General features: G+C 36.7%; 2 protein-coding genes across 2 annotated transcripts in view; one reads left to right on the top strand and one right to left on the bottom strand.

The window, feature by feature from the left end:
- Positions 1 to 1,534: 1,534 nt before the first annotated feature.
- RpL34 (ribosomal protein L34) lies at positions 1,535 to 4,117 on the bottom strand. The gene is made up of 3 exons (XM_028184855.2): positions 4,035 to 4,117; positions 3,829 to 3,900; positions 1,535 to 1,870 (listed from the first exon to the last, which is right to left on the bottom strand). The coding sequence occupies exons 2-3, from the start codon at positions 3,891 to 3,893 to the stop codon at positions 1,576 to 1,578; spliced, it is 360 nt and encodes a 119-aa protein (XP_028040656.1). The 5' UTR covers positions 3,894 to 3,900; positions 4,035 to 4,117; the 3' UTR covers positions 1,535 to 1,575.
- Positions 4,118 to 4,597: 480 nt separating this feature from the next.
- Positions 4,598 to 27,790, top strand: part of tkv (serine/threonine receptor kinase thickveins) — a 109,119-nt gene continuing 85,926 nt past the window's right edge. The window contains exon 1 of the mRNA XM_028184531.2: positions 4,598 to 4,708. Coding sequence (XP_028040332.2) covers positions 4,705 to 4,708 — 4 coding nt within the window. The 5' untranslated portion in view covers positions 4,598 to 4,704. The remainder of the gene's footprint in view (positions 4,709 to 27,790) is intronic.

Below are 27,790 nucleotides of genomic sequence, written 5' to 3'. Positions count from 1 at the left end.
CCAACAGCTTATAGTCAACATAGTAACATTTTAATTGTTTGTTACTTACTATTTGAAAATTATGTAAAGTGTAATTTGTATAAAATGCAATATAGTTTTTTTTTCTGGAGTTCTACTTCTTTTGGCCCATTTAAATGAAAATGTCAAAGTAAAATGTTTATCATTCGTGAACACACCGAAAAAATCCTTAAAATCCTTACCAAAACCACACTTTACTGGTGGTAGGACCTCTTATGAGTCCGCACGAGTAGGTACCACCACTCCGCCCATTTCTGCCGTGAAGCAGTAATGCGTTTCAGTTTGACGGATGGGGCAGCCATTGTAACCCACTTCGATAAAGCGGCACGACACGAGAACCCTCTCATCGTGGCCGCCGGTAACTACATTCCCGGTCCTGCGGACAGAATGGAAAGCAGTCGACGTCGCCCCAAACACGTCATTTCGGATCCGATCTACTGTGCTTTTAGGTACTTCAACCACCCGTTATCGTTCTCGTCGAACCCGACGCTTGCGACGAAGGGCTCGACGATAAATTAACCCTCAGACACAGCCCACTGAGTTTCTCGCCGGATCTTCTCAGTGGGTCGCGTTTCCGATCCGGTGGTAGATTCTGCGAAGCACGGCTCTTGCTAGGGTTCGTCTTAGCAACGTCGTCAAGTTTGAGGCCCGTGAGTTCACCTACTAGTTAAGGTTACGCTGATATAGCCTCTCAAAAAAACCTTGGAACTATAATATATTAGACCTATGACTGAGACCTTAGAACTTATATCTCAAGGTGGCCTTTTACGTTATAGATGTGTCTATGGCCTTCAGTAACCACTTAACATGAGGTGGGCTGTGAGCTCGACTACCCATCTAAGCAATAAAAAAAAAAGTACGTGCGCAAAGTCTCAGTTCGCGAACTATGGAGAACAGCTGTCAAGGCTTTATTAAAAAAAGATTCCACACGACCACGACTTCTCTACCAAGAGTAAGACTATGATCATGATGAACACACCGACCGTAAAAAAGCAACATTATTAATTTAGTTGATAACCAGTTTTTAAAGCTGTTACGCTAAAGAAGTAGTACTTTTTACATGCGTACTTAAATACTTACGTTCACTTTTTAAAAGTTTGAAAAGTAGGTAAGGAGTTACATATTTAAAATTAATAAGTTAGCGATTTTAGAGATTACCAATTTAACTTTGTTGATTGCGAATGTTCAACGAATGTAACGAAAGTAAATGTATATTTTAATGTACAGAAAGCTTTTTAAATGATTAAAGATATTAAAAGTTAATTCTTTTAATGGAAGATTTGGTTGCGAGGAGTTTTAATCCATACGCATATCAGGTAGGTAGATAAGTACACCTGCCTAACAACTAAACAGACTAAACTGACCATAGGGGCCATAACTGCAATTAAATATAGCATTTATAAAAATATGCTATATTTAATATTTAAGACAGTCACTGGTTTTCAATACTATTCATAATTAAGGAAAATCTGTACTGAAAAGCTGGTCCAGTAGTTGATTATTAAGAAATACAATATAGATTTTTTAAGGTTTTTATTTAAATTTAAGCCCTAAAATTCACTTTGTAGCCTTCTTTGCCGACTTAGTGCTCGCCTGTTGTGCCTTGAGGACCTTCACAATTTTTTGTTCTTCAATGAGGAAGGCTCTGACAATGCGTTGCTTGACGCATTTATGGCAGAGGACACCACCATAAACACGTTTCACTGTTTTCTTACGGTAGCAAAGACGGGAACGTTCAGCAGGTCTAGCTGGCTGGATACCACGGAGTTTGCTCTTGCACTGACCACACCTTGGGATCTTCTTGGGCTTTTTTACATACTGATAAACCAAGCGGCCACCCGGTGTCCTTACTCTGAAATTTTAATAAAAGTTAAATTATTTTTTAGGGATATTCTGCAATTATTACAATAATTAATTAGCATTAATTTGTTGACGGAAGCAATGGTGGTTTCTGCCTATCCGAAAAAATTCATTGGCTCAAAAATCAGAAAAATGTTTAGTACCATGAATTTTACAAATTTTAAAAAACATAACATAAACTATTTAATGGAAATTAAGTCCACTTTTTATTTAAATGATTTCATTCTTTATAAAACCACCTGACTCTACTAAAAAAAGTATGATGTCTAATTAAATATTTAAATATTTGGTGGCTAATTTTGACAAAAAAGTAACAACTGATTGTATTCTTATAGTGTTTTGTTATTACTGTATGATCTTGTAGGTGCATAAGATTTTGTTAAGATATATTATAATACATGAGTGTATTCTTTTAAGAGAATAGTGGAGAAAAATAGTTTTATAATGAAATATTTCACAAGAAAAAAATTTTGTAGATTTATAAAAAAAATGAGCTTGTTCAATGGATATTTTAGGTTTAGTTGCTATTTTCCTGTGTGACTAAGCCCCGGTATTTCTGTATACTTTGTAAAATGGTCATTATTAGGTCAATGGTATAATTCATTCAAAGAGATAATTCTTTCGATAAGCTTCTTTGGTCCACTGCTCATTAAAAAAATACCAAATAGTTCATTACAGGATTTTTGCTTGGAAAACTATGTATTGTACTATGCCTTGTTATAATACTTTTCATTGCAAGGCAAAACACTAAGCATTTCAAACCATACTTAACTGGAGATGGCTCTTAAAATGGCTCTCCTGTAAAGTTGCAAAAATGTCAATTAACCCAAATAGCCTTTCACCCCTCGATATTATTAATTAGGCTTCAATGCAACAGTCCCCTGATTATATGATAATGATAATACTGCCGAATGTTATTGTTTTTGTGTACTTTATGACTGCTGATTCCTATCATCCTACAGGACTGCTCAGGTAGGTACCACCACGCTGTCTGTTAATGCTGTACTATAGAATTGGGATTTAGAACTCATGTCCAAAGGGTGACAGCATTTATATTGTTAATCTCTATGGGCTACAGTAATGACCAGAGAGCGTTGAGCTCATATACAATATGCAATCTTCTTCTTTTTCCACCTTATCCCACTAAGTGGAGTCGGCACAGCTAATTTTTCTCTTCCATTCTCTTCTATAAGCCGCCATCTCAACATTCACTCCTCTCTCTCTTTCTCATATCTTAATTCACACACTCCATCTACGTCTTCTTCAGTCAACCACTTCTCCTCTACCTTGCATTACCATTTCCATACATCTCCTAGTCACATGCATCTTCTCTCTATGTATCGGTTGTTTTCAGTTGATACCATCTTCATGTATCATAATGATGTATGGTGTTGAAATTTATTGTGAGTATTCAACAAATTTACATAATATTTACTACTTTGGATACCAGTGTAGTTTATTGCTTCTCTTATGATAGGTCTCAAATATTAATATAAGGTTAACTTAATGTACTCTATCAGTGTGTTGGAGTTTTTCAACTTTAAGTGCTTTCTATTCCAAATGTATAACATTGACAAATCATAATAGCAGATAATAAAGCAGTCTCATCAAATTTGTTTCAGTTTCTTAGTTTATTATTATTATTATTGATGATTGAAAGCAAGTATATTCAAAAAGCACTTTGTGAAAATAGAAGATATCAACTCAACTTAAACAATTTTACTGTTTCAACTCATAAATTTTATTAAGCGGTATGATAAAGTATATTCAACTGGAAAATGTAGTTTAAAAGAGGCAAGACATAACCACAATAAAAGGAAAAGCCACTTAACCTAGAAATGTCTCATAAATGTTTAATTCAATTTTAAACTGTACAAAACTTCTTCGTTATAGGACATTTAAAAAACAATTTAAGATAATAAGGCTGTAAATAGTGACGAAGAAACTTACATTCTTCTTTGATTTGATTTTGTGTTGTACGACAGTCGTCGCCTGAATGTAAGCCGCTGCACCATTTTCAAGCTGAAATATGAAATAAAATATATGTAAAGAGTATTACACCACTCAAATCACTGGTAGTTGCTTTTGTTTTCCAAATTTCTTGTAAGATTACATTAGATTTCAATATAATATTCACAAACACACAATATCCCAACCTTTTTGACAGCTGGTGACAAGGAAAGAATAACAAATAGCAGTATGGCAACACTGGATTTTTTCCACAGACCACAAATCTACCAAATCAGCAGTGCGATGAGTAAGTACGCGGAATGGGTAATAATTTCTTAATTCTTTAAAACAATTAGTTTTTCCTTCATATTCTATCTTCAAGAATATTCGTAAATTATGTAGAAATTCACTTTATTTCACACAGAGTAATTAAATTTTTGTATATACATTTTTGGATTTTTTTCGTTCCTATTGTAATTGACATCATTTAATTAATTTCATAATTAAAATTGCACAGATATCGGCCACTTTAAAATAGTAAACTTAAAATATTAAGCAGTAATTTTGCGGATAAAATATTTAAACAACATAACCACAGTAAAAAGGACGCGAGATGGAGTCGATGTAGTTTTAACTATATTTACGACTCGCAGAAATTCCAGAAATTTCAATTAATTTCAGTTATTTCTATTTAATTAATTCACTTTTAAAATGTATGCGATGTAGTAAATTAAGAAGCATTGGCTAAAAGACTAGAATCCAAGGCATTTAATAATTAAAAAATAAAACCAAAATGTCTGCTTGAGTGCAATGTTGTGGTGTTGTTTTCAGTGTTGAAACTGAGTAAATTGTGTTTTAAGTCTAAATCAACGAAAAATGGGTGAGTATAACGATAGTTTTTTTAGTGTTTATCATATGCTTGCTAACTAATGTGTAACTTTTTGAAACAATGTCAGCTTCTAAATAATAGTTTACAGATGTTGAGAAGAGATCAATCTATAAAATCTGTTTTCATAACATTAAGAGTTTTCGGGTATTTACAGTAGCAGAAACCGTAGAATATATAGGAGTCTAAACTTTGTCAAAACTACAAACCTGGGTCAGGTTGATATTTTTTACCGTAAAACATGGTGGGCGACATAATAAACCTTGTAATTGTACTAAGATACTACCGTAGTATCTACTTCTTTCTCATTCAATAAACTGTTTAAACACAAAATTCATTAACAGAGATTAAATAGCTTTTAACATTATCTCTCAACGAGTTCGCATTTCTAACGATAGATGTCGCTACAGGCGCCGTGAACATTGGCAATGCCAAGGGCGCAGCCAGGACTGCTTACTCTAGTTGCAAAACGTATGTCATAAAACTTGGTAAAATGGTCTAGGAACTCATTACAAAATGCATATGCGAAAACTAATATAATTCTTCATCAACAAGATTTGTCTTCACAAAACGGCATATATACGAAGTTTGGATTTGCGTCAGATCTTCTACCTTTGTCACTACTAGTAAGATTGTAAACAGTAAAAAATCTAATCAAATTTAAATATTTTATAGTTCACGAAGAAAATTAAACCTTCATTCCACTCCCAACAACGTTAGAGTCCCCAGATTCTGTTTAAATTGACCATTGCTGTCCTATTTCAACAAACCCATCGAGACCAGAACGTGAATACCGCCATAGCGTTGAGCTACTCGTCGGATCTTCTGAGTAGGTCGTGATTTCGATCCAGCAGTAGAGTAAGCAAAGCACTACTCTTGTTAGGGCAGATGTTAGCAAATTTTTACAGGCTGAGCACTGTGAGCTAGTTCACCGGTCAATGTGTATCCAGAATAGCCCCTCGTGACTCTCTTTTTCAACCCGTATACACCCAATGCTGAATGTAGGTCTCTTCGAATGCACCCCATTCTCTTCGGTCTCTTGCCTTTCGCATTCAACCCCTACTAACCACATTGACCAAGTCATCGGTCCACCTTGTTGGTTGTCTGGCCCTCGTGACTAAGATAGGCAAAAAAAAAACTGCCAGCCACCATGCCACATGAGGTCGAAGGCAGAATGTATAACCGCTTTCACAACCCCCGTCAAACCGGACCACAAGATTAGGTACTTTGCGACAGAAACGGGCAGGAGATACTAATAGATACGCAAATTTATACGTTTTTTACAATTTTCGTCATTCATATTTACATATTTTTTTTAGTAGTAATTTTAGTATTGCTAGAGGTCCCTATTCGGTTGGTGGTGAAGCGCACCACCAACCGAAGTGATGACCACGACCACTCTGCCAAGAGTGCATACGACTGAGAAGAAGAAGAGGTCCCGCAGTAGTCGAAATTCGACTATAATTAATTGGAATTGTAAGTTTGTACATTTCTATAATCACAAATTTCGCCAAGACTACACAATAAAAAATATTAACAAAGACAAACAATATTTAATCTCAGTTTGACAACAGACGTCAAGAACAAAAGTTTGACAATAAATAGTATGTATGCGTGTGTGCGTCAAATACATGGTATGTAGTGTGTGTAATGTTTTCTTTATTGATTTAATGCATCTTTTATGCATTATTTTAAAAAAATATTAGCATTGTGCACTCCTTCTCTATATCCTCTATAAGTGTGGAAAATTTCATACTCCTCCGTCCGCGCAATTTTCGTAAAAAGGGATACAAAGTTTTCGCTTCACGTATTAATATGTAGATGTTATTTATTTTAAAGAGGAATGCGCTTAGGATTGCACGCTCATCTTAAGGTCCATCAAAGTAAAATTAGTCCAGTTTTGTAATTCTCGTAAACGAGCCAAGCACATTCGTAAAACGCTTTACACACGTTTTAATTTGTAGTAAAAATTCTAATTTTGAGTAAAAACTTGAACTTTGGTCTCTATATGGGTTCGTAAGCGCGTTCCGAAGTATGCCCATTCGGAAACACGCATAATATGAAACAGATTCGAATTTCTTATGTAAATCCCGCTTTGATTAGACTTGTAATATTTACATAAATACCCCCCTGATTGGATGAACTTAGGTCAACAGAGATTCGTTTGTAACGACATTACGAAATAAGAATTAGTAGTACATAGATTAGGTCCTATTGAGAATTTTCGTGTTGTTGATAAATCTTCAGTTTCACGTATAGAATAACATAAATTTGATTCTATTACTATAATTAACATATTCATTCACACTTTGTGTTAATATTAGGCGGCGTTAAGATTTATTTATGGTCTCCCTGATCTTAATCACCATACCATTCTTCTTCTTCCTAGTTGTACACTCTTGACGACGGAGTGGTCGTGGTCATGCATCATGCATATTTACCATACTACTATATAGGAGCGGTATTCGTATTAAGGTAGGCACCTCAATGCGAATACCTTGAGATTTGCTTATGAATTCTCAACTTAATTGGTACAACAACTATTCGCAATCCAATTGAAAAAGTTAGATTTATATCTTGGTACAGATGCGTGCGGATTAACAAATTCCCTTACCACTAATAAAAAAATGATTCTGAAGACTAGCTGAGCTATTATGCCCGTCTTTATCATGAAGAGAATGTGATGGCCGCGTTTAGGGCCACAATTCATATTACTGCAGCCCATAAAGATACAATACTACAACGTGAATATCCATCTTGAAATACTAATCTACTACGGCGTTGTAAACCGTCTCACTCCTCAAATCGGAACGCATTCGTGATAGAAAGAGACAGGAAGCTGGTGACAATTCGACGACGACCAGTACTAAAGAATTCGGGGGAGAGTTGGACAAGAAAACCCAAATTAAGAATAAGTAGGCGAAATAGTCTTATCTCATACCATCCTGATCAATACGCCTAACTGCGTAAGATGGCAGCAAAGTAATATTGAGTAGCGTAAACTCCATCTTGCGTTTCCAGACATCTTTTTTGCCACGTACCATCCGGCTTTGGAATAAGCTCCCCTCCGCGGGATTTCTCGAGCGCTATGACATGTCCTTCTTCAAACGAAGCTTCTGGAAAGTACTCAACTGTAGGTAGCGGCTTGGCTCTGCTCCTGGCATTGCTCAAGTTCACGGGCGACGGTTCCCACTCACCATCAGGTGGGCCGTTTGTTTGACTACAAGGAGGGAATAATTTTTTTATTTGAGTCATAGTTTTTAGTACTGTAATTTACTTGTATGCAGGGTAATTCTATCTCAAAACTAATAAAAATACCCTGTACCTAAGTTTGGTATCGTATTGCGTGATCGCGACAACAATAAAATTATTCGAAACGGATATTATTCTGTGTACGGATTCGTTACGCGCCATGTTTCATCCGAGGTGTCAGAAATAAGCCTTTTATAATACTCGAAGGCGGCGTTTAAGTTACAAATAATTTCGACTGCGTTCCGAGAAACCTCCCGACATTGAGATGGGTCATTTTGTAATAATATTCGTTAGGGCTGTACCGGAGGTATTTAATATAGTAAATTTACTCTATACTATAAATGTTAAACGCTTATTGTAATAAAATATAATATAAAATACTTTAGAAATTGTATTTTTTTTTCCTCTACGTATTCGCTAATAGTAGCGGTAGCCTAAAGGACTATTCCAGCTACGCTGTGACTGGTAGATAAGCTGATCCTGCAAGAATGTGCTAAGAAACGCTGGGGAATCCATTTACGGATACCCGGTCGAGGGGGGTAAAGAAGAATAAGAATGGCCCCAGTAAAAGCAGTGCTTAGCAGAATCTACCACCGGATTGGAATCCTGACCCACGGAGAAGATCTAGCGAAAATTGTAAGCACAGTCGATTGATAAGTATTACTACCCTCTTCACTTCTTCTCTTCTTCCTCTTCTAAAGTGGAGACAACTTGTGAGGGCCCTATGTACCAGTGGGGTACCCTAGGACTAGGACTACAACAACCCTCTTCACACTCTTCTGTGAGAACAGAAGGCTCATTCAAATTTTTTTGGGAAGTCAGGAAAGGAAACGTATAATATATTTAGTTGACGCCGAGGCTCCTTATAGGTGACGTAAATACCCTAAGGAGATAATGTAATCAGGGGCAACCACGTTACCCAGTAATGAGGTATACGAAGTTAGGCAAAAATTAGGTAAGAAAAAGTTTTGCTGCTTACAGGAGATATGGCGACAATGGCTGTGTCTTCAATTCAATAACCCGACGATTGTCGTTAAGCTGGTTTTAGCAAGCTTAGACGATAAAACTTTGATATAAAAACAAATACGAGAGCTTTCAAGTAGGTATGTGTAATGCCAATATAGTTCGGGTCAGTTGTAAATTTTCCAAGAAGCAATTGATGCCATATGAGACCTCCAGAAACTAACTAGGTGACTTTTCAACATGAGCTTTAGTTTCACATTACAACTACCTAAAATCTCGAGTTCCGTGTTCGTAAAATTTCAAAGCAAAGCACGTCTTTTATATTACATGGGTCTTGGATATTGAAAATTAGATAAAAGATCTGATGCCTAGATATAGACATCTTCATAGTTTTCGATCGTATCTGTTGTTCCGGCACTGCTTGTCATCGTAATTGCTCACAAGATTACAGCTCTTACTCTTTCATTTACGTTAGTTATTAATTATATATTTTTTTGTGAGATATTAAAGTTAAACACGCAAGTCGGATGTCGTTTATTAGTAATTATTCTTCGTAATTATTTATGCCTGTTGAATTTATATTTTTATTGTTTAATCAACTTTAATTTGATATTATATTGTCTTAATTAATAATAGAAATCTACGGAAGAAATTTTGGTGGTTAGATATTACTAAATATTAATAAAGATATAAATTACTGATGATTACGTAAATGTATCCATTACGGGTCGGCCGTGCGTCTTGAATTGGCGATGTTAACAAAATGGTAGCCATCCTACGATCCAATGCTATCTTAGCAGACCTCACTAATTAATGATGACCTCATGCGGATCGGTTGTCTTATTGCCTAAATCTCCTACGAAATACTCTTGTTCTAGTTTGAATTTTACGATAATTGATTAATAATTAAGACTTAAAGACCTCATGTCTCTAAAGTTGTGTCCATATGGGGTAACCGCGTAACCCAGACCGTGCTTCGTCAAAACTTATTTCACTACATTACTACCAAATGTTGAATAGCAGATTGGAGTGTTTAGTTATAGACTAAAATGAAATGACTATACGATTTAGTTTTGATTCTCCAAATAATCCAGTTAATGATAGATTTACTGAACTGGAGGTTTCCTGAATAAGAACAACGTTTACACAAAATTAATTAAATCGATGGTGTCATCAAAGCGTAACAAACAAACAAACAAAACTCACATTCGCATTTATATTACTAAAATATTGGTATTTTATTATGCATAGTTATAAAATAAAAAAGCTCTTTTTAATGAGTGATTCATACAGAATTTATAGGATGCTATGTCAAAGATCACAACGAATCTGGTCATTCTAAAAATATTATAATAAAATTAACGAATATTTTAATATTTCGAATACTCTTATCATATGTAACGTTTTTATATCGTTTGAATTTGAATTTTATTTGTTTTGTTCATCATTGTTTTGTCTCCATCTCTTTTACGATAAGTAGATCTTTACAAAATTTATAAGGGAAGAGTAATCGTATACTAATGCATTTTTAAATGAAGAGGAGCAGTGATGTGGAGTGCAATTGCTTTACGCAATACTTTACGAGCAGATGATCTGCCTGTTTATGCCTGTAATCACTACATAGTATAAAACAAATTCGCTTTCTCTATCCCTATATCTGTCTGTCCCTATGTATGCTTAAATCATTAAAACTACGCAACGGATTTTGGTGCGGTTTTTTTTAATAGATAGAGTGATTGAAGAGGAAGGTTTATATGTATAATAACATCCATTAAATAGTGGAGAAATCAATAATAAATTACAATTCCCGAAGCGAAGTGATGGCGGGTCGCTAGTAAAATAATAAACGATACTTCGGCAGCCCTACAGTTCTTACCTTAGTGCGTTTCTTTATTTTTTTTCACTACGCGCTCCGTCGGCCGACACCTCGCGACAATAGGGCTGATCCAATGCCCTTCAAACTTAATGCGCCCATTGTAGCTTCGAACGTCCATTGTATTATTTTATACCTTATGATCGTTCGTGCACGACGCTCGTTACAATCGCTTGTAACGTTCGCTTTGAATCTTCCTGTAATGATGATGATAAAACTATTCAGATTGTGTAAAAAGTCGTAGCCTGTTAATCGATTTTGACTTGCCGTTGATTAATCTTGTTGCTTAGGATTTCCTAGTACTAGATTAAATCTGGCTGTTGAACTTTAAGGCATGGTTGAAAGTTAAACCTTTCTTTCATGTATGGAACATTCCCAATCTAAAATGAATTTTATTTTATTAGCATACGAATTCACTGTGCATCGCGATTGCCGGAGTGTAGGCAAAATCATAATGCGATAATCAATTCCCAAGACGAGAGATTGAAGTTTTCGTAGAGTAGCACTCTACAAATCGCAGAATTAAACATGGCGGTCGCCAACTCGTCCAGGCCTGCTCTGCTTTTGGTACCGAAGGCATGAATCAGTGGTCGCATTCCGGCGAGGATTTTTCCACCACCAATAATTTTAGATTAGACAACGAGAAATCATGACCATCTTCTGTGGCCCTTTCGCGTGTCAGTGAAAAAGGTGTACAGGCAATTTTGTGAGACCGTCTCGGTAAAACATTGTAAAATTTAATGTCCTTACACCGCGTCGGATCGGAAAGTGACCGTAATGTGGTCACGTACAAAATCGATTCTCTCCTCTCTTCGTTTCGAAAACGTAATGCTATGTACTCATATACATAAAAACGGTTTTTAATTCTTATCTTTTTTATGTTTGTGCCTGTAAACTGAACTTTTAATATGGTTACAGACAGTTTTGACCACGCTATGCACCAGTCGCTCTCAATGGTGATGTTGTTTCTAATAAATGATGTTTTCAGGGGATCATGTATGTGAGTTTTTTTATTGAGTATATAGATGAAAGAGCCCACGATCTAAATGGTGTAAAGAGGCTACCGGAATCCGTAGACATTGCAAAGTGACTGCTGTAATATAGACAGGATGGTGGTACCTACCCGTGTGGGCTTACGATATGATACTCAGGGAATGCTGCTGTCCATGATCCTTAACTTTTGTCTTACCTGTTCTAGGTCACACAAAACAAATTGCGTTTCTATATTTCACCCTAACTTTTAAATTCTTGAACAGACTTATCAGTATGTCATTAGAACCCTTACCTCACCCAGAGGGAAACTGGCTATATATTTTTATTTGCCCGGACAATCGTATCTTTTAGTATTAAATCTTTTTAATATTAAAATTGTTATTGTGACAAATTATAACTATGTCTTAACTCAATAACGTTATTTGTCACTCTTAGGTTTTTAGCCGGATTAAGGCAATTTGAAAAAGAAGCTTTATGCTATCAAGCATCTTTAAACTTCTGCTCCACGATACACAGTAATGATATCCACATTTCGATTCAATATGCACATAATATCATACACTTGCTTCTGTTTAAAAATAAATGTAGACTTGTCAGTCTTTTTCAAAATATCACCCTTAAGAGACGAGATGAGAGAATCAAGGGTTAAAAGTTTATTTCGAACGCTCGTTACTTTTAAACGAAGAAACATGGAATTATGGCTTTCCATTTATAGGAAAAAGTGGTCATAAAAATTACGATATAATGTATTTTCATTTAACCATTAACCTAGGTAAAAGCTGGGGCCAGTTGTTAGCTAGCTCATAATGTAAAACTAGTCGTTTTTAAATTTAAATATGTATCAGGAAATTTACTAAAGGGCCTCGGAGACATTTCCATTTTAATCCACGTGCGTACCTACGTCACGAACTCGCGTAGTATTTCTGGTCGGGTCGGGTCGGTTTGTTTACGTGTCGGCGAACTCCACACAAAATACCAAGAACGTATTGTTATGGTGCACATAACTATTTACAAAGGGGCCGTTTACCCTAACAATTCTAAAATCGGTCATTCGTATAACAACATGAATGTTTGCGATATAATGTTGCGCGTTCTGTAACAATTCTGTAGTTAAAGACTTTGTAATGGAGCGATATTGGATGAAGCTGTATAGTGCTTGAAATCGTAGTTGGGCACGCACCAATGCGTTTAGTATATCTGTATCCCGTTTTCATGTATTTATTATATATCTTTGTTACGGGTTTTTTCAACGTAATTTTAGCAAAACCGTGACTTTCTCATTTATGTACTTTTAAATTTTGCATAGGTGCGATAATTTTATCACTTTGCCCTAATATCGGACTGGATCGAATCTGGAATAGGAAAGCTACAAAAATATTGTAAAAATTAAAATATAAGGGCTACCTACGTATGTATGTGGTTGCCGTTTATACTGGCCAATTGAAACGTAATTTATGTATGACAAGCAAAAAATTCTAAATTAAAAGGTTTTTTTGAAAGAGACTTGGTTCCCTAACACCTGACTTCGTCAAGAAGGTAATTACTGCGCTGGCAGAGATGCATTAGTATCTTAGATGCATATTTTAATGGACACAAATATAAAAAATGGCTTTTTGTTAGAATTGCTGGCGCCCTGGATACCATCTATTCAACTGCATCAGGTCACGAATAGTTTTTGCAAAGTACGACCGCGCGCCGCCCTTAGTTGTGTGAGCGACCAATCTGTATACGACTCGATGTAAGCGTGAGATTCGATTAGCATGCTTGGGCATTATGATGCAACCATAATTTTCATCAATCATCACGATCAACAGTGACTTACGCTTTCAATTAAACAGAGAATTAACGTAAAGATAATCTGTCCAATATACTCGAAAAATTATCGCCTCGCCTACTTCAATAAATCGAAAATGTTATCTTAAGGCAACGATTCTGTCCCGACTCTTTTAAATGAGTTAATTTTAACTCTTGCAATGAAATCGTATCCAGTTATAAATTCAACTCCTTAAGTACCTTCAGTACGCTCATTAATGTGTTCATTACACGGTATTTTATCATGTCGCCCTGTGTACATTTACAGTTGGTCCACTTTGATTGTATATTATGTGTAATGAGGCAGACCTATAGTTGTCGCATCCCATCAATTATAGTTAATGTTACGCCTTCTCTTAATACTGTTTATGCGTATTACATTATTGGGTTATAAATTGTTGGTGTAAATGTTTTATTGGTCATATAGTTTTTCAAACGTTGATTGTATGTATGCATTGCGGCATAATGGAACTTTTGGAAGAGCCCGTTTACCTCATTTTCTATACATACCTAATTATAATAATCCCAAGTAGAAGGTTTATGATGTATTGCCGTTAAAATTTAATTATCTTCGTGAATTCTGAACCCAGATGAAGAGATGATGCAGCGATGCAATTCGGCCAAAGCAAAACAAATATTGCACTGCCAAGATTTCAAATTTTCAAGTGGATTGCGTTTCCATTCCGGTGATAGATTCTGTGAAGCATTGCTCTTACTAGGGTTAGTGTTAGCAAATTCGCCAGGAAGCTCCGTGAGCTCTCCTACTGGCTCGATTAATCTACTATAACCCCTCCAGGTTACTAGATTGGGTAGGGAAAAAAAATTGTGTAAGCGGGTGAGCGAGACGGACGAAGTACTGGTGGGAGCCTATGGATATTGCAACGTGAATGCCGCCACTCATATTGAGAAATGCCGTGCGGGTCGCCGCGTCCCCTTGTGGGGGCGCGGAGCGGGCCTCGGGGAAACCCCTCTGCACGGACTGGATCTCCTTGCCTATTGAGGCAGGGGTGATGAGGTGCAGGTTTGAGAGTAGCAGGCTTGATTTTGTGGGTGGGACTGACTCTTCTTTCTTTTGTCTTCTGTTCTCTTCATCCTGTCTTCGTTCTTCTCCCCTGCGTTTTTTTTTTTTTTTGAGAAATGAGGTCTGAGTTTCAGTTATATAGTAAACCGGATAACAAGTTTCAAACCGAAATAGGCAGGGTTGTAGTAGCTTACAAGACGCCCTACATGTAATGAGTAAATTATTTATATAAATCTCTAGATTATCTCTTACTACCTTAATATAAGTAAACAAATCCAAATCCCTTAAAGCGTGCAAGGTTTCAAGAGCACATGCTTCACATTTGAGATGTACCGATAATCCTGTTATTTATTCGTCCTGCTCGTACCACCAACTAATTAAACGCGGCTTCTACTTTACAAACATTCACTGATACCTCCACATATATATACGATGATTATTTTAGAACTTGTCGGATTCATAAAGATTAAACAATAAGCTTCTTATGATGAAATATTTCCTTTTAGAAAATAGCATTGTGTTTATATTTTTGTAACTCAATGCGTGCCTGTAATAAATGATTCGGAAAATAATGCAGTTTTTCAATGTTTTAAATGTGATTTGGTATTTATTTACTTCGTGTTTGTGCATATGTAATAGGATAGTTTAAACCAGTGGGTAAAGAAGAGTGTAAATTAATATGCTCCATACAACGTTTATGTATCTGTATGCGAACAGATAAAATAGGGTTGTTGTTGGTAATAAAGGGTTGAAGCTTGTCACTATTTCATGACTTTTTAGAATTGAAAAAAAAATGAAGTAGCCATTACAATTAGATAAAAATACATTTGTACAACTTGTTTAGTCCCGCAAGTTGCATTTGTATGTCGGGTTTTTTTTATCGTTACGGTTTCTATGTAGGTACTTGATGAACTTAAAATTATTTTCGCATTAACTTCTAGTTTTCAATTTATTTTCAGAAATGTGTGTAATATCGGCTTGGGGTAACAAGACTCCGTTAAACACTATGAGTATGTGCGGTTTGCTATTACACCGATATCGTGTTCGTACTACCGTGTAGCAATTTCAAGAGTCCACCTCTTGGACTGCAGTTCTCTGTTCTTCTTAATTGTTTTGACTCGTGACAGCCACCGTGATCGTTATGTAGTCTTGAAGGGACAGGTTTAACGCGTCATACGATGCCCGCTATCTCTTTCCGTTTGAGGGCGTTCTGATATGCCATACTGTTATTTTTTTTTCTTTATTGCCCCTGTAGGCATACGAGCATACGGCCCACCTGGTGGTGAGTGGTTACCGTCGCCCATGGTCTTCAGCAATGCCAGGGGCAGAGCCTAGCCGCAGCCTACTGCTTAATACTCTTCACAAGCCTCGTTTGAAGGACATGTCATAGCGCTCGGGAAACACCGTGGAGGGGAGCTATTTCCATAGCTGGATGGTACGTGGCAAAAAAGACTTCTGGAAAAGCACTGTCGATGAACGCAGCGGTTCCAAATAATATGGATGAACTCTGCTCCGATGGCGGGAGGTGCGATGATAAAAAGGAGATGAGGGAATCATCTCAAACAATTCGTCAGAGCACTCCCCATGGAACATACGGTACAAAATACAAAGGGAACCGAAGTCCCTCCGCAGACCCAATGACCCAATGACCCAACCCAATGCTAGTTCCCTTTTAACAACAATTATAGTGCACATTCAGCTATGCAGTTTCTTAATCGATGCATTTTATGTAAACATTTCCAGAATATATTGTAATAACAATATATTCCGTTTCCTCAGGGCCGCGGGCGTTTGCGTCCCGTGCGCAAGTTACGACCGCACATATAAGGTATTAAAATAGACGCCGACTCGTGAGTGAATTGCTGAAGATTGACTCTGAATGGCTTATACCGTAGGTGTGCGCGAATCGTGGTTAACTCGATGGTACACGTCGTTTTTGTGTGAGCTCAAAGGACGCGGCTTGCGGGTCCGGCGCCGCTCGGCCGCCTCGATTCTTCTTTTTACAGGCGGTGCGCGTTGAATTTTATTATTTTCATTTAACACCTGCACTCGGTAATCTGTATCCGACGATCTCCCGAACGCTTAACTCTTTTTGGGATCGTTTTTTTTTTTTTTTTTTCGTTTTGAGTCCGGTACGAACCGATTTATAACGTGCGTGTTTTGTACACCGAAAAGTGTCGTTTAATTTACCTCGATCTCACCGGTCACGATTGATTAGGCACGCCCTAGGTAATAATCTTTTGAGGCGTAACAAAAAATTTTATCATTTACCCTGAACGATTTTTTATGTAAATATAATTCGGAAATGTAGTAAGAAGCATCCTTAATGGTTTCTTTGTTATTATTTCGCATTTATTTCTAAAAACGTATTCTACATATAAAAATTCTCATTAAAAGGATAAAGAAAGATATGGAATTATCATAATAATTATTAAAAGCATGTTCAATATTTTTAAGCGACCTTGTGGTTTTTGTAAAGTCGTTTTAGTTCCGTCATATATAATAGCAGGGGTATAATTTGTAGTGGCTACCGGCACGCGGTCGGCCCTGGGCTGATGTTACCCCATCATTATCTAAACGCAGCGTTCCCGACCACACGGCTCCACGATTGGGAGAGAGATTCCACTCAGATCGTTAATATAAATCGTCATTTAACATTTTACTATGTAAACCATATATGTGTGTGTCCTGTTTTTTACTTTACATAGACGCCCGCGGTTCCATCTGGCCTCAATATGTAATGCAGTGATAATGAAAAGCATTGCAATTTTCCGACATAAAATATGGTTTTTAGAATTTTCCATAAACGAATTATCGAACCAATGAACGCACTGTCATATTTATTAAAGTAGACACACATAGGGCTTTGTCCAAGTCTAATTATCTATCTTTCTTTTTTTTTTTTGCCTTTGTAGGCAGACGAGCATACGGCCCACCTGATGGTGAGTGGTTACCGTCGCCCATGGACTTCAGCAATGCCAGGGGCAGAGCCAAGCCGCTGCCTACCGACCTTTCTGTGAAATTACCATCACAGTGCGAAGACAGAGTGGGGGTACCTACTCGGGCGGCTTCACGAGACGTCCTAGCACCAGTATTGTTACGGTCACCGACCTTATGTCAAGCAGTTTTGTAGGCATTAGGTCCCTTTGATTTCAAATTTCACCTTGAGACGGCGCGGTAATCGGCCGCTCGGCCGATCGGCTCTAGTAGAAAAGCGCTGAAAAGCTTTTGTTGGTTCAACGCTTTCACAATACGTAGACGCGATACCCCTCACTCAACAAAGTAGGAAGCTGATACTGCACTGTACAACCTCATCACATGTCCTAACGTCAACTCTTTACTGGTTGTAGGACCTCTTGTTAGTCCGCACGGGTAGGTACCACCACCACGCCTATGTCTGCCGTGAAGCAGTTGCGTTTCGGCTTGAAGGGTGGGGCAGCCGTTGTAACTATACTGAGACCTTAGCACTTATATCTCAAGGTGGGTGGCGCATTTGCATAGTAGATGTCTATGGGCTCCAGTAACCACTTAACACCAGGTGGGCTGTGAGTTCTTCCACCCAGCTAAGCAATAAAAAATAAATAAAAAACAGTACACAGTGAAGTAAATAGTATTGTGTATTTTACGGGTAAGAAGTGAAATTAAAGAAGGCAATTAGTTCGCTTGTAATCTTAAAAGTAAACACTTTTGAACTCTCCAATTGATTAAACGAAGATAGAATAATTCTTATCATTTTTCTCAGAAAAAGACGATAACGGACAAATAAACGTTTTAATAAGTTCGCCTGAATTTTGTTAAATAAAGTTTTATAGTAATTAATTCGTCATGCCTAATCTAAGCTTAGTCGCAATACGTTTTTATTTCTATTAAAAATACCATTTAAGTTCGTTGGATAATTTCGACCATTTTCCGAGTATTTGTATAATTCTTGAGATTCAGTTGAAGCGGCTGGCAGCAATGTTAAAAAAAAAAACTATCACACGTTCACAAATGACTTGGACAATGAAGCAATAACATCGTGCAATAACAATTACGGATATTATAAACTTACGCAATTACTGGTGACGGGACGTATCCGGATTCCGCACGAGTTGTTTTTTTTCTACCTATTCTAGGGTTATTCTAGATTCACCGAGCTAGCAGGTGAGCTCACGGGGCTCAAACCGGGAGTGTTGCTAACACTAGCCCTAGCAAGAGCCGTGCTTCGCTGAATCTACCACTGGATCGGATCTGCGACTGAGACGATCCGGCGAGAAACTCAGGGAGCTGTCTACCTGGTGTTGAGTGACATCAAAACGTGTCTACCGCCATCAACTTGAGATATATGGCTCAGTTGTATAGTAAATATGCTTAATGGTGGGGTGGTATATATTGGGGTGACTGAAAATCAGCGCTGTTCGATTTATCGACTTTGAGTAGAATTGGCTGAGCCTTTTTATTTCTTTTGTATTATTTATATTTTATTTAGTGTGAAAGGCAATAAATGATTTTATTATTATTATATTCATTTATTATTTATTTATTTGTTTACTCAGCACACAATGCACATTACTAGCTAAAAAGAAAAGATACACAATAAATAACAAGTAAAAAATTCACTTGTAACGTAAGCCATGCGCGCACAACTAATCAAAGGACAAATGAGCTAAAAGTACACAATGTTCCTTACAACTATTTCTTTTTGATCAGTACAATACACGATTTTCTAGTTGAAACTTTAAAAATATAGATGAATATTTAAAAAAAATCTAATATTAAAAAAAGAATCTAATATTTAAAAAAAAAAAGACATGCCCGCTGAGTTTCTTGCCAATTCTTCTCAGGAGGGAGGCTAGTTCTTGTGAATTGGCGGTAGTTCTTTTGACGTTCAACAAGTATGTACTTTCATTTATGTTGAATAAAAAAAATTTGATTTGATTTGATTTGAAACGAACTAAAAACAAAGATAAACTATCGTGAATAAAAATTTCCTAACTGATAATCCATCGGGATCGGCTTACAGTATGTTTCCTAATCGCAATGTGTTGACCCCCGCGCTTATCACATGCAAACACACTGTGACGGAACTACATAGTATCGTAACTAATGAAATATTGTTTAGTATGATGCTACACGTGGAGGCCGAGATTACACAGCCATGGGTGATCTTTGTTCTGTTTGAATTATACGGCATATGCTATTTGTGTTGGATGCTATGATGATAATTGTAACTTGCCTTGTCACACTGAGAAAGCAGATTTGTACGTCCGGTATAATAGTGTCAAAAGTCTTTCTAAACAACCGATTTTACCAACGTGCCATTTTATTATCACTCATAATAAGCTTCCGATTTTAGCGATTTAATGGAAAGGTAATGACAACAATTTCCAAATTTTTTTTATTGCTTAGATGGATGGACGAGCTCATAGTCCACCTGATGTTAAGTGGTTATTGGAGCCCATAGACATCTACAACGTAAATGCGCCATCCATTTTTAGTTATAAGTTCTAAGGTATCAGTATAGTTACAACGGCTGCCCCACCCTTCAAACCGAAACGCATTACTGCTTCACGGCAGAAATAGGCAGGGCGGTGATACCTACCCGTGCGGACTCACAAGAGATCCTACCACCAGTAATTATGCAAATTATTATTTTGCGGGTTTGATTTTTATTACACGATGTTCTAGCTTCACCGTGGAAGTCAATCGTGAACATTTGTTATGTACGTATTTCATTAGAAAAATTGGTACCAGCCTGTGGATTCGAACACCGGTGCATCGCTATATACGAGTGCGCCGGACGTCTTATCCTTTGGGCCACAACGACTTCAAACTTCGACTTGTTCGAGATCACTACATAGTGTTATCGAGCAACACTTCCGGCCTCACATAATTAATTATTTACGAACTTAGGAAATATATAGAACTTATTATTGTCTTATAATATAATTAGTAAATAATATTTTATTGGCGCCTTCCGCTTGACAGCTTCCGGCGCAATAAGCCTTAATGCTATTTATGTTACATAATTCGATATTATTAAATAATAATTATACGTGAATAATCAGCAGAATAATTAAGATGAACAATGTTTAATATTACCTACTAAGTTTGTATTAAAATAGGTCAAGATGATTGTATAAATACCGGCGGTTAGCATATCTCTGTGGCATTCGTATTCTACCCACCGTAACGTGTACTAAAGAGAATATAATATTTCGTGTGGATGTAAATTGTCTCAATTGTCGCCGCCACCCTGAGGATCCGTTTATAATAGTATAAAACAAAGTCGCTTTCTCTGTCCCTATATCCATATGTTTGCTTAAATCTTTAAAACTACGCAACGGATTTTGATGCGGTTTTTTTTAATAGATAGAGTGATTGAAGAGGAAGGTTTATATGTATAATAACATCCATTAAATAGTGGAGAAATCAATAATAAATTACAGTTTCCGAAGCGAAGCGAGGGCGGGTCGCTAGTTTATTATAAACGTAAGGTAAGGCAACAATCCGATGTCATATCGATATGTTTTAAGTATTTTCTACTAACATTTAGACGATTAGTACTCGGCGCGGTCAACAATAAACTGGTTTCTGCGATAAAGCTCCGTTACATTAGAAAATATAAAATATCAATGCTCGAGTCTAGAAACATAGAAATTTTCGTGTTTATATTTATGATGATGATGTGTATTTTCATAATATCCTATATCTGTTTCATAAAACAAAAGCTCCACAGATTTTGTTATGTCAACTTAATTCTGTACCTAAGCAAGGAGACTTCTCAATAGACAACGCTTGATCACATTTTTCTACCTGTTCCTCACATCAATCTGTATTCAGATCCCACATCGCATTATAAAATAAAATATCTGTTGAAAAAAACGCGGCCTCCTGGCGCCTTGCACGTTCTACTTAACATACACACGTCGTCGGATAACTACGCCCCTAACTATGTAGATATAAAGCCGATATTAGTATATCGCGGCTGCACCAAAATGATCTGTCCGATATAAATCATATTCGCTGCGCACAGCCCTCAGAACGCGTGTTTTTACACCAACAATACGAATGAATATCGTTTTTGTTACTAAACGAGAAATGTCTGAGATTTCGAGGTGGAGCGCACCTAATTTTGATTGCTGCTATTTTTGGCATTAAACGCTAATAAAACCGAAGGCGCTAAAGCGTATAAATTATAAACATGTTTTGTAACTGTCATATGTTAAGCACGACAATATTTCTCTTAATCCTAGCATTTAATACCTGATACGTCTTGTTTGTTATCTAATCAACCTTAATCAGGTGTGTTTACCTTGTTTAATAGTTTCGTAATAGAATTTATTTGTGGATGTTTACGCACTAAGCCCTGCTATCAAGCTAGCAATACCAGCTGTTGTTTTTGTCTTAAAATAATCTATGTATCTCTTGAAGATTAAATCAAATGTTAGAAACATGAGCTCCTAAGTCCTGAACACAAGTTAGGGGGTGACATAGTCTGGCCATCTGCGCCAAAAGATAAAAAAAATCTCACAGCATCAAGCGATATTGACGAAATAAAAATTCAATAGTTTTGAATATATTTTTGTTTAGTTTTGTACCTGGAAATGCCAGTATAACAGTATAAAATGATTGGTATGGTTCTTCCAGTCGTAAACATTAAGTTTTATTTTTCAAAATCGTTCGCCACAACAATGTCGATCCACAATAAAAAACTTCTGTTCTGTTAAAAGGCTATTAATTATGCAAAACGCTTTTCTTGTTTATTAATTTATATAATAGATGCACCATAGACACGAAATTGTGTCTATTACCGGAAATGCCATTCGAAATTGGAATTTTAAATTAGCCACTTAAAAAAAAGTCTCATGTTAATTATGCATTTTGTTTTCGGAACAATTCTACAATGTTAGTAAATATTGGGCGGCGCTTTCGTTTATGGCATCGAACACGCTTTTTTCATTTATCAGTACCGGAAATTGTAGGTCCCGATGTTTGTACCGCTTTTAACGGTTACGATCAATGAAATAAAGTTTATGAATTGTCGTGCGTTCATTTATTTGATATTTGAAATAAGAGCTTTTTTTATTCGATGAAGACTATTGAATATACAAGGGGTTATTCATTTTGACTGCCTATTGACCTCTGTTATTATTTTGACTGAAATTTGCTCTTAAGCTTAGTACTTCAGACGTTAATATCTAGTATATAGTTGGTATTTTATAGCTCACTGTCTCTACCGAGTTAAGGTTTTTGTATGTTGAAAGAATAGTAGTAACATTAACGCGTGTTGGTGGGTATGTTAAAATTCATTTCAGACTAAAAGTTTTTATGTTCCCTTACCCTAGACGCCTAAGGCTCGAATCGTAAAGTTATGTTTACGATTTGCAATATTTGTTACGGTCGGATTGGGTTTGGTTCTTTTATGGCTTTTGACTTTCACGCAATATGGATTTTTATTTGGTTTAATTGGTGTCGAAATCAGACGAGTGGGTAGATCTTAATGGGCAAATTATTTATCGATAGAGATAATTAATTGATGCGAACGCTACCCGAGTACAAAGTAGGTGTAGCAGTTAATAATCCTAATTGAAAAGACTCCGTAAGTAGACTTAGAAGAAGACGTGACTAAAATAATAGTGTTTAAATAATTTTAAATGTTATCAAAAGATACGTAACGTAACGTTTCCAGCATTTAAACTTAAATAGGAAATGCTATGTGCCATGCTATGAGATTCGTTTATTAGTATACGGTGTACTCAAAATACGTTACAAAGACTTTTTATTTATTGCTTAGATGGGTGGACGAGTCCACAGCCCACCTGGTGTTAAGTGGTTACTGGAGCCCATAGACATCTACAACGTAAATCCGCTACCCACCTTGAGATATAAATTCTTAGGGCTCAGTATATTTACAACAGCTACCCGACCCTTCAAACCGAAACGAATTACTGCTTCACGGCAGAAATAGGCAGGGTGGTCCGCACACTCACAAGAGTTCCACCAGTAATTACGCAATCTGATCTAAGATAATGTGAGAGAATTTTGCTGTGTGACGTGTCGCCCTAGAATTCTTCTCAGTCGTTTGCGCTCTTGGCAGACTGGTTGTGGTCATCGTTTCGGGTGGTGGTGCTCTTCTGTGGGTATGATAAAAGATGGAGAAATTCATCGGACAATAGGCATCTACGTTCTCTGAGGATTATAGCAACGTACTGCGATGGTCAGCCGTCATTTACTGTGGTAAACGGACGTATTGCAAGCCCGCACGTTCAAGTACTACCATCCTGTCTATTTCTGTCAAAGACAGTCATTTGTTCTCGTTTAAAGGACGAGTCATCTATTGTACAACACTATAGAGTTTTTGACCTCATGTCGCAGGATGGGTGACGGCATTCACATCATAGTCTATGCTCTGATCACCACTTTACACCAGGTGGGCCGTGTGCTCGTTGACCCTTTTACACTAAAAATAAACAAAGAGAAGTACTTTCATGTAATTTTAAGCGGCACTTAAACTGTTTGTATCAACATTTCGTAATCATTCTTAACTACTTTCACACGTCTTTCGTCTCATTAGTGTAATATTTATTTTACTAAGATTTCAAACGGTTCATTGCTCTGCATTGCAGGGAAAGCAGAAGAAAAGTCTTTGATCCTGCGTAATGATTCATTGCTGAGTGAAACAAAATAAACTTTATTAACATACAGTATAAAATATGGTAAAGTTCAAACGTTCGGATCCGTACAGATGTTTTAAGAGTGGTATATACTGCACGTCGATCAAGTTGATTGACGGCAGGCGCCAGTGTAGTACAAGGCACCTGAGGTGTGGTCTATCGCGACTCGTAGACGCAGACGAACATAGGTACTTTAGTTATAGTAAAGTATTGGAAAAATTAGATTTACTTTTTTGCCCACTTAATCACTGGCAGCTTAAGGGGTTATTACAGCTACGCTCGGACTGGTGAGCTCACGGGCTCAACCTGAGAGTAATTGCTAATACTAGCCTGAGCAAGAGCAGTGCTTCCCTGAAGCTACCACCGGATTGGAATCGCCACCCACTGAGAAGATCCAGCCAGAAAATCGACCTTATGTTCTGTCTATGAGCTAGGTTGCACATCGATTATTCACTCTTTTAGAGACGTCAGCCACCAATTGACTGAGTCTGTAAATTGGTGACATTAAAATAAACCGTTGTTGATTCGTCAATACGAAAACAATCATTTTTAAATATATTACCTATAATTTTGCTTAATCAACACCGTTTAATTCGTTCAATGACAAATAATTCACAAAATAAAATATTGAATCGTAATTTGAAATTCATTTTCCTTTTGGTTTGATTTTATGAGCCTGTTTGATTGATAGTATAAATTATTAAAAGAAAATAGAATTCAAGTCGTACAACGACGTAACTTCTCGACCAGTTTTTTTAAAGCGATGAAATAGCGTAGGCGATACTAAACAAACCTATGGCACGTTATAAATTTAAAAAAATATATGGAAATTACAATTGGTCACGGTTTAAATAAATTATTTCCGTTGGTTCGGTGCCGCGGAGTCGACCCACAAAGGGCTCTCATTAACCAAATCCGACACCGGACCTAATCCTTTCGTTAGACCTCCATTGTGACAGAGAATGCATGCACAGAAAGAACCTTTTGCCTATTTTAATACTCTTACGTGGGTACTAAAAAGCTTAGAAACGCGACCAATGTATTGATAACTGATTGAAACCTCGTGATTAATTGAACCTTGTACGGAATATTGTAAGTATTGTATTATTGTAGTATTGTAAGTATTTCAATTCGGTTGTACCTAATAAGAAACATACTAGTACTGACACTACTAGATAGCCTAGTATGGAATACTAAAACATTTATCAATTTATCTATCGATATTCCAATTTAGGCTTTCGACTAATAAAGTTCGTAATCTTTTTTTTTATTGCTTTGATGGGTGTACCAGCTCAGAGCACACCTGGTGTTAAATGGTTACTGGAGCCCATAGACATCTACAACGTAAATGCGCCACCCACCTTGAGATATAAGTTCTTTCGATAGATATAAGATATAAGTTCGTAAATTAAAATTGCAAACGAAGAGATCTTTAGGTGATGATAAAAAGTTTTGTTTTAAATTTTGGATTTTATATTTTAAATAGTTACGCTCAAGCTTTACTGCGATATTAAGTGATTACCGGAATCCACTAACCTAGAGAGATAAGGTGGCAGTCTTAAACGTTTAGTGTTATACAACACCTGCCTATCTCACTTTTCAAGATAAGTGGTACTTTTACGGACTCGCAATACGCCCAACCAACAGTAAACAATAAAGCTACTCATGGAAGTCCTGGAGTTTATTCATTTTACTCAGGGACTCAGGGACATGACATCATTTTACTCATAGGACAGATGTTATTTGTTAGAAAAGAACCTAAATTAATATGTACTTGTAAAGTTTTTTTATTGCTGTAGCTGGGTATCTTTCCGCGCACCTGGTATATTAGCACTGGTTTAAGCTGTGGGTATCACGAGATGATATGCAAATTCCATCATATTTTCTAAAACCAACGCCTTTAAATGGCCTTATTCGAATTAGATGTAAACGATTTTTTTATTTTTACTCTCACAAGAACTCTTCTCCTTTAATGGTTAACCTCCCGTGTACTCGTGTTGCGTCAATGTCTTCGCAGAAATCATGAGCACAGATAACAGTTTTAAAAATATATTTTTTATCTAATTCCTGTTCATGAACGCGAGAGATATTAGGGACCTTATTTAAAAAAAAACCACCAAAAAAACTCATTTACTGGTATTGTAAGCATATATGCGTTCCAGTGTGAACGGCAGAATAACTGAGAAATCTTCGCTAATCATATAACACTAGTTGGGCCGTATGCTGCATACATCTACTCATCTACAACAAAAGAAGTCAACTGTCTGGAATGCCTATGCCCACAAGCGACTGTCACAACTCACCTGCTACTGCTGCTTCATCTACATTTCTGGGCTATAAAAATTTGAAACGTAACTTAAAATCTCCAGTTCATCGGAATGTTATTGGAGAGGTTGAGCTAAAAGAAATACTATTACGAGTCGATTAAATCCATTACTTTAAATTAAGTTTTTTCATCTCAACGACAGTGGTGTAGGCGTCCGTACCGATGATCTGATCATATCATGGTATTTGAAAATAGCCGGACGTGAAGCATTATAATTTTAATGTGTTGTATCGATTACCAATGGGATGCAATAGGGTCAGATACGACGACACTAGCTATTCCCAAAAATACATTGGTGTCGTGGGGTGTTACAAGAGCAGGTACCGTATTTACGCAGTAAATTAAGTTCTTCTAGCGAATGGAATAACTGTGGCAAAAACACATTATTACATATTAACTGGGTACATACTGTAAGTTTGTTATCTAAATGTAACGAGTGCTATAGTGAAGTCTTTCTAGGGGACTCAAGACATTAAGGTGATGGATGGTAGTTAACAAATATATTTGTACAAGAAACGTCAAGTGTGCAACGGTATCGGTAATTAAGCAAAGGAAATGCGGCAAAAATTTGTATCATCGTAAAAACCATTTTGAGGATAATGATGTATGTAATTAAGTTTCGAACAACTGACTACATTCGGACCGTCGGTCCACGTATCTCTCCTTTGTGATCTAAAGGACAAAAGTTTGACAACCTCTGGTTGACTTCAAATCTCTCACATCCCAATAACAGCTTAATATCTACAAATTGTGAGAGGTTCTAATCTATTCACTCAGTAAGACCAATTTTATAAATTGACAGCTTTCTGGCATCGTTTTATATTTTCTCAATTTCTTTTAAATTACTTGTTACTGAGAACAGTTTTACTTGACAGGATTACTTGTGGTAGATCGTGTGCTATAAACTTGCAAAGGTTGCTACCACTTTTGATCTATTTCTGCCGTCAAGCAATCATAGCTTTTGGTACGATAACTAATACAATTTATGGTTTTAGAAGACGGTAGGAAATTAAAATAAGATGAGCCCTGAACTTTTCTGGGCATATTAACACTCTAAAGAAAACATGTCAGCGAATTAAAGATTAAAACATCATAGATCTTAATTGAGGACCTGGTCGTTTATTTTATTTTAAATCGGTTAAAAAACGGCTTAATCGTGCCAACTACTTTATTTGGCTAT

Source organism: Bombyx mandarina, chromosome 03, assembly GCF_030267445.1.
Source record: "Bombyx mandarina strain Sakado chromosome 03, ASM3026744v2".
NCBI lineage: Eukaryota > Metazoa > Arthropoda > Insecta > Lepidoptera > Bombycidae > Bombyx > Bombyx mandarina.
Note: the sequence above shows the minus strand (reverse complement) of the source record. Positions and strands in the feature narration are given on the sequence as shown.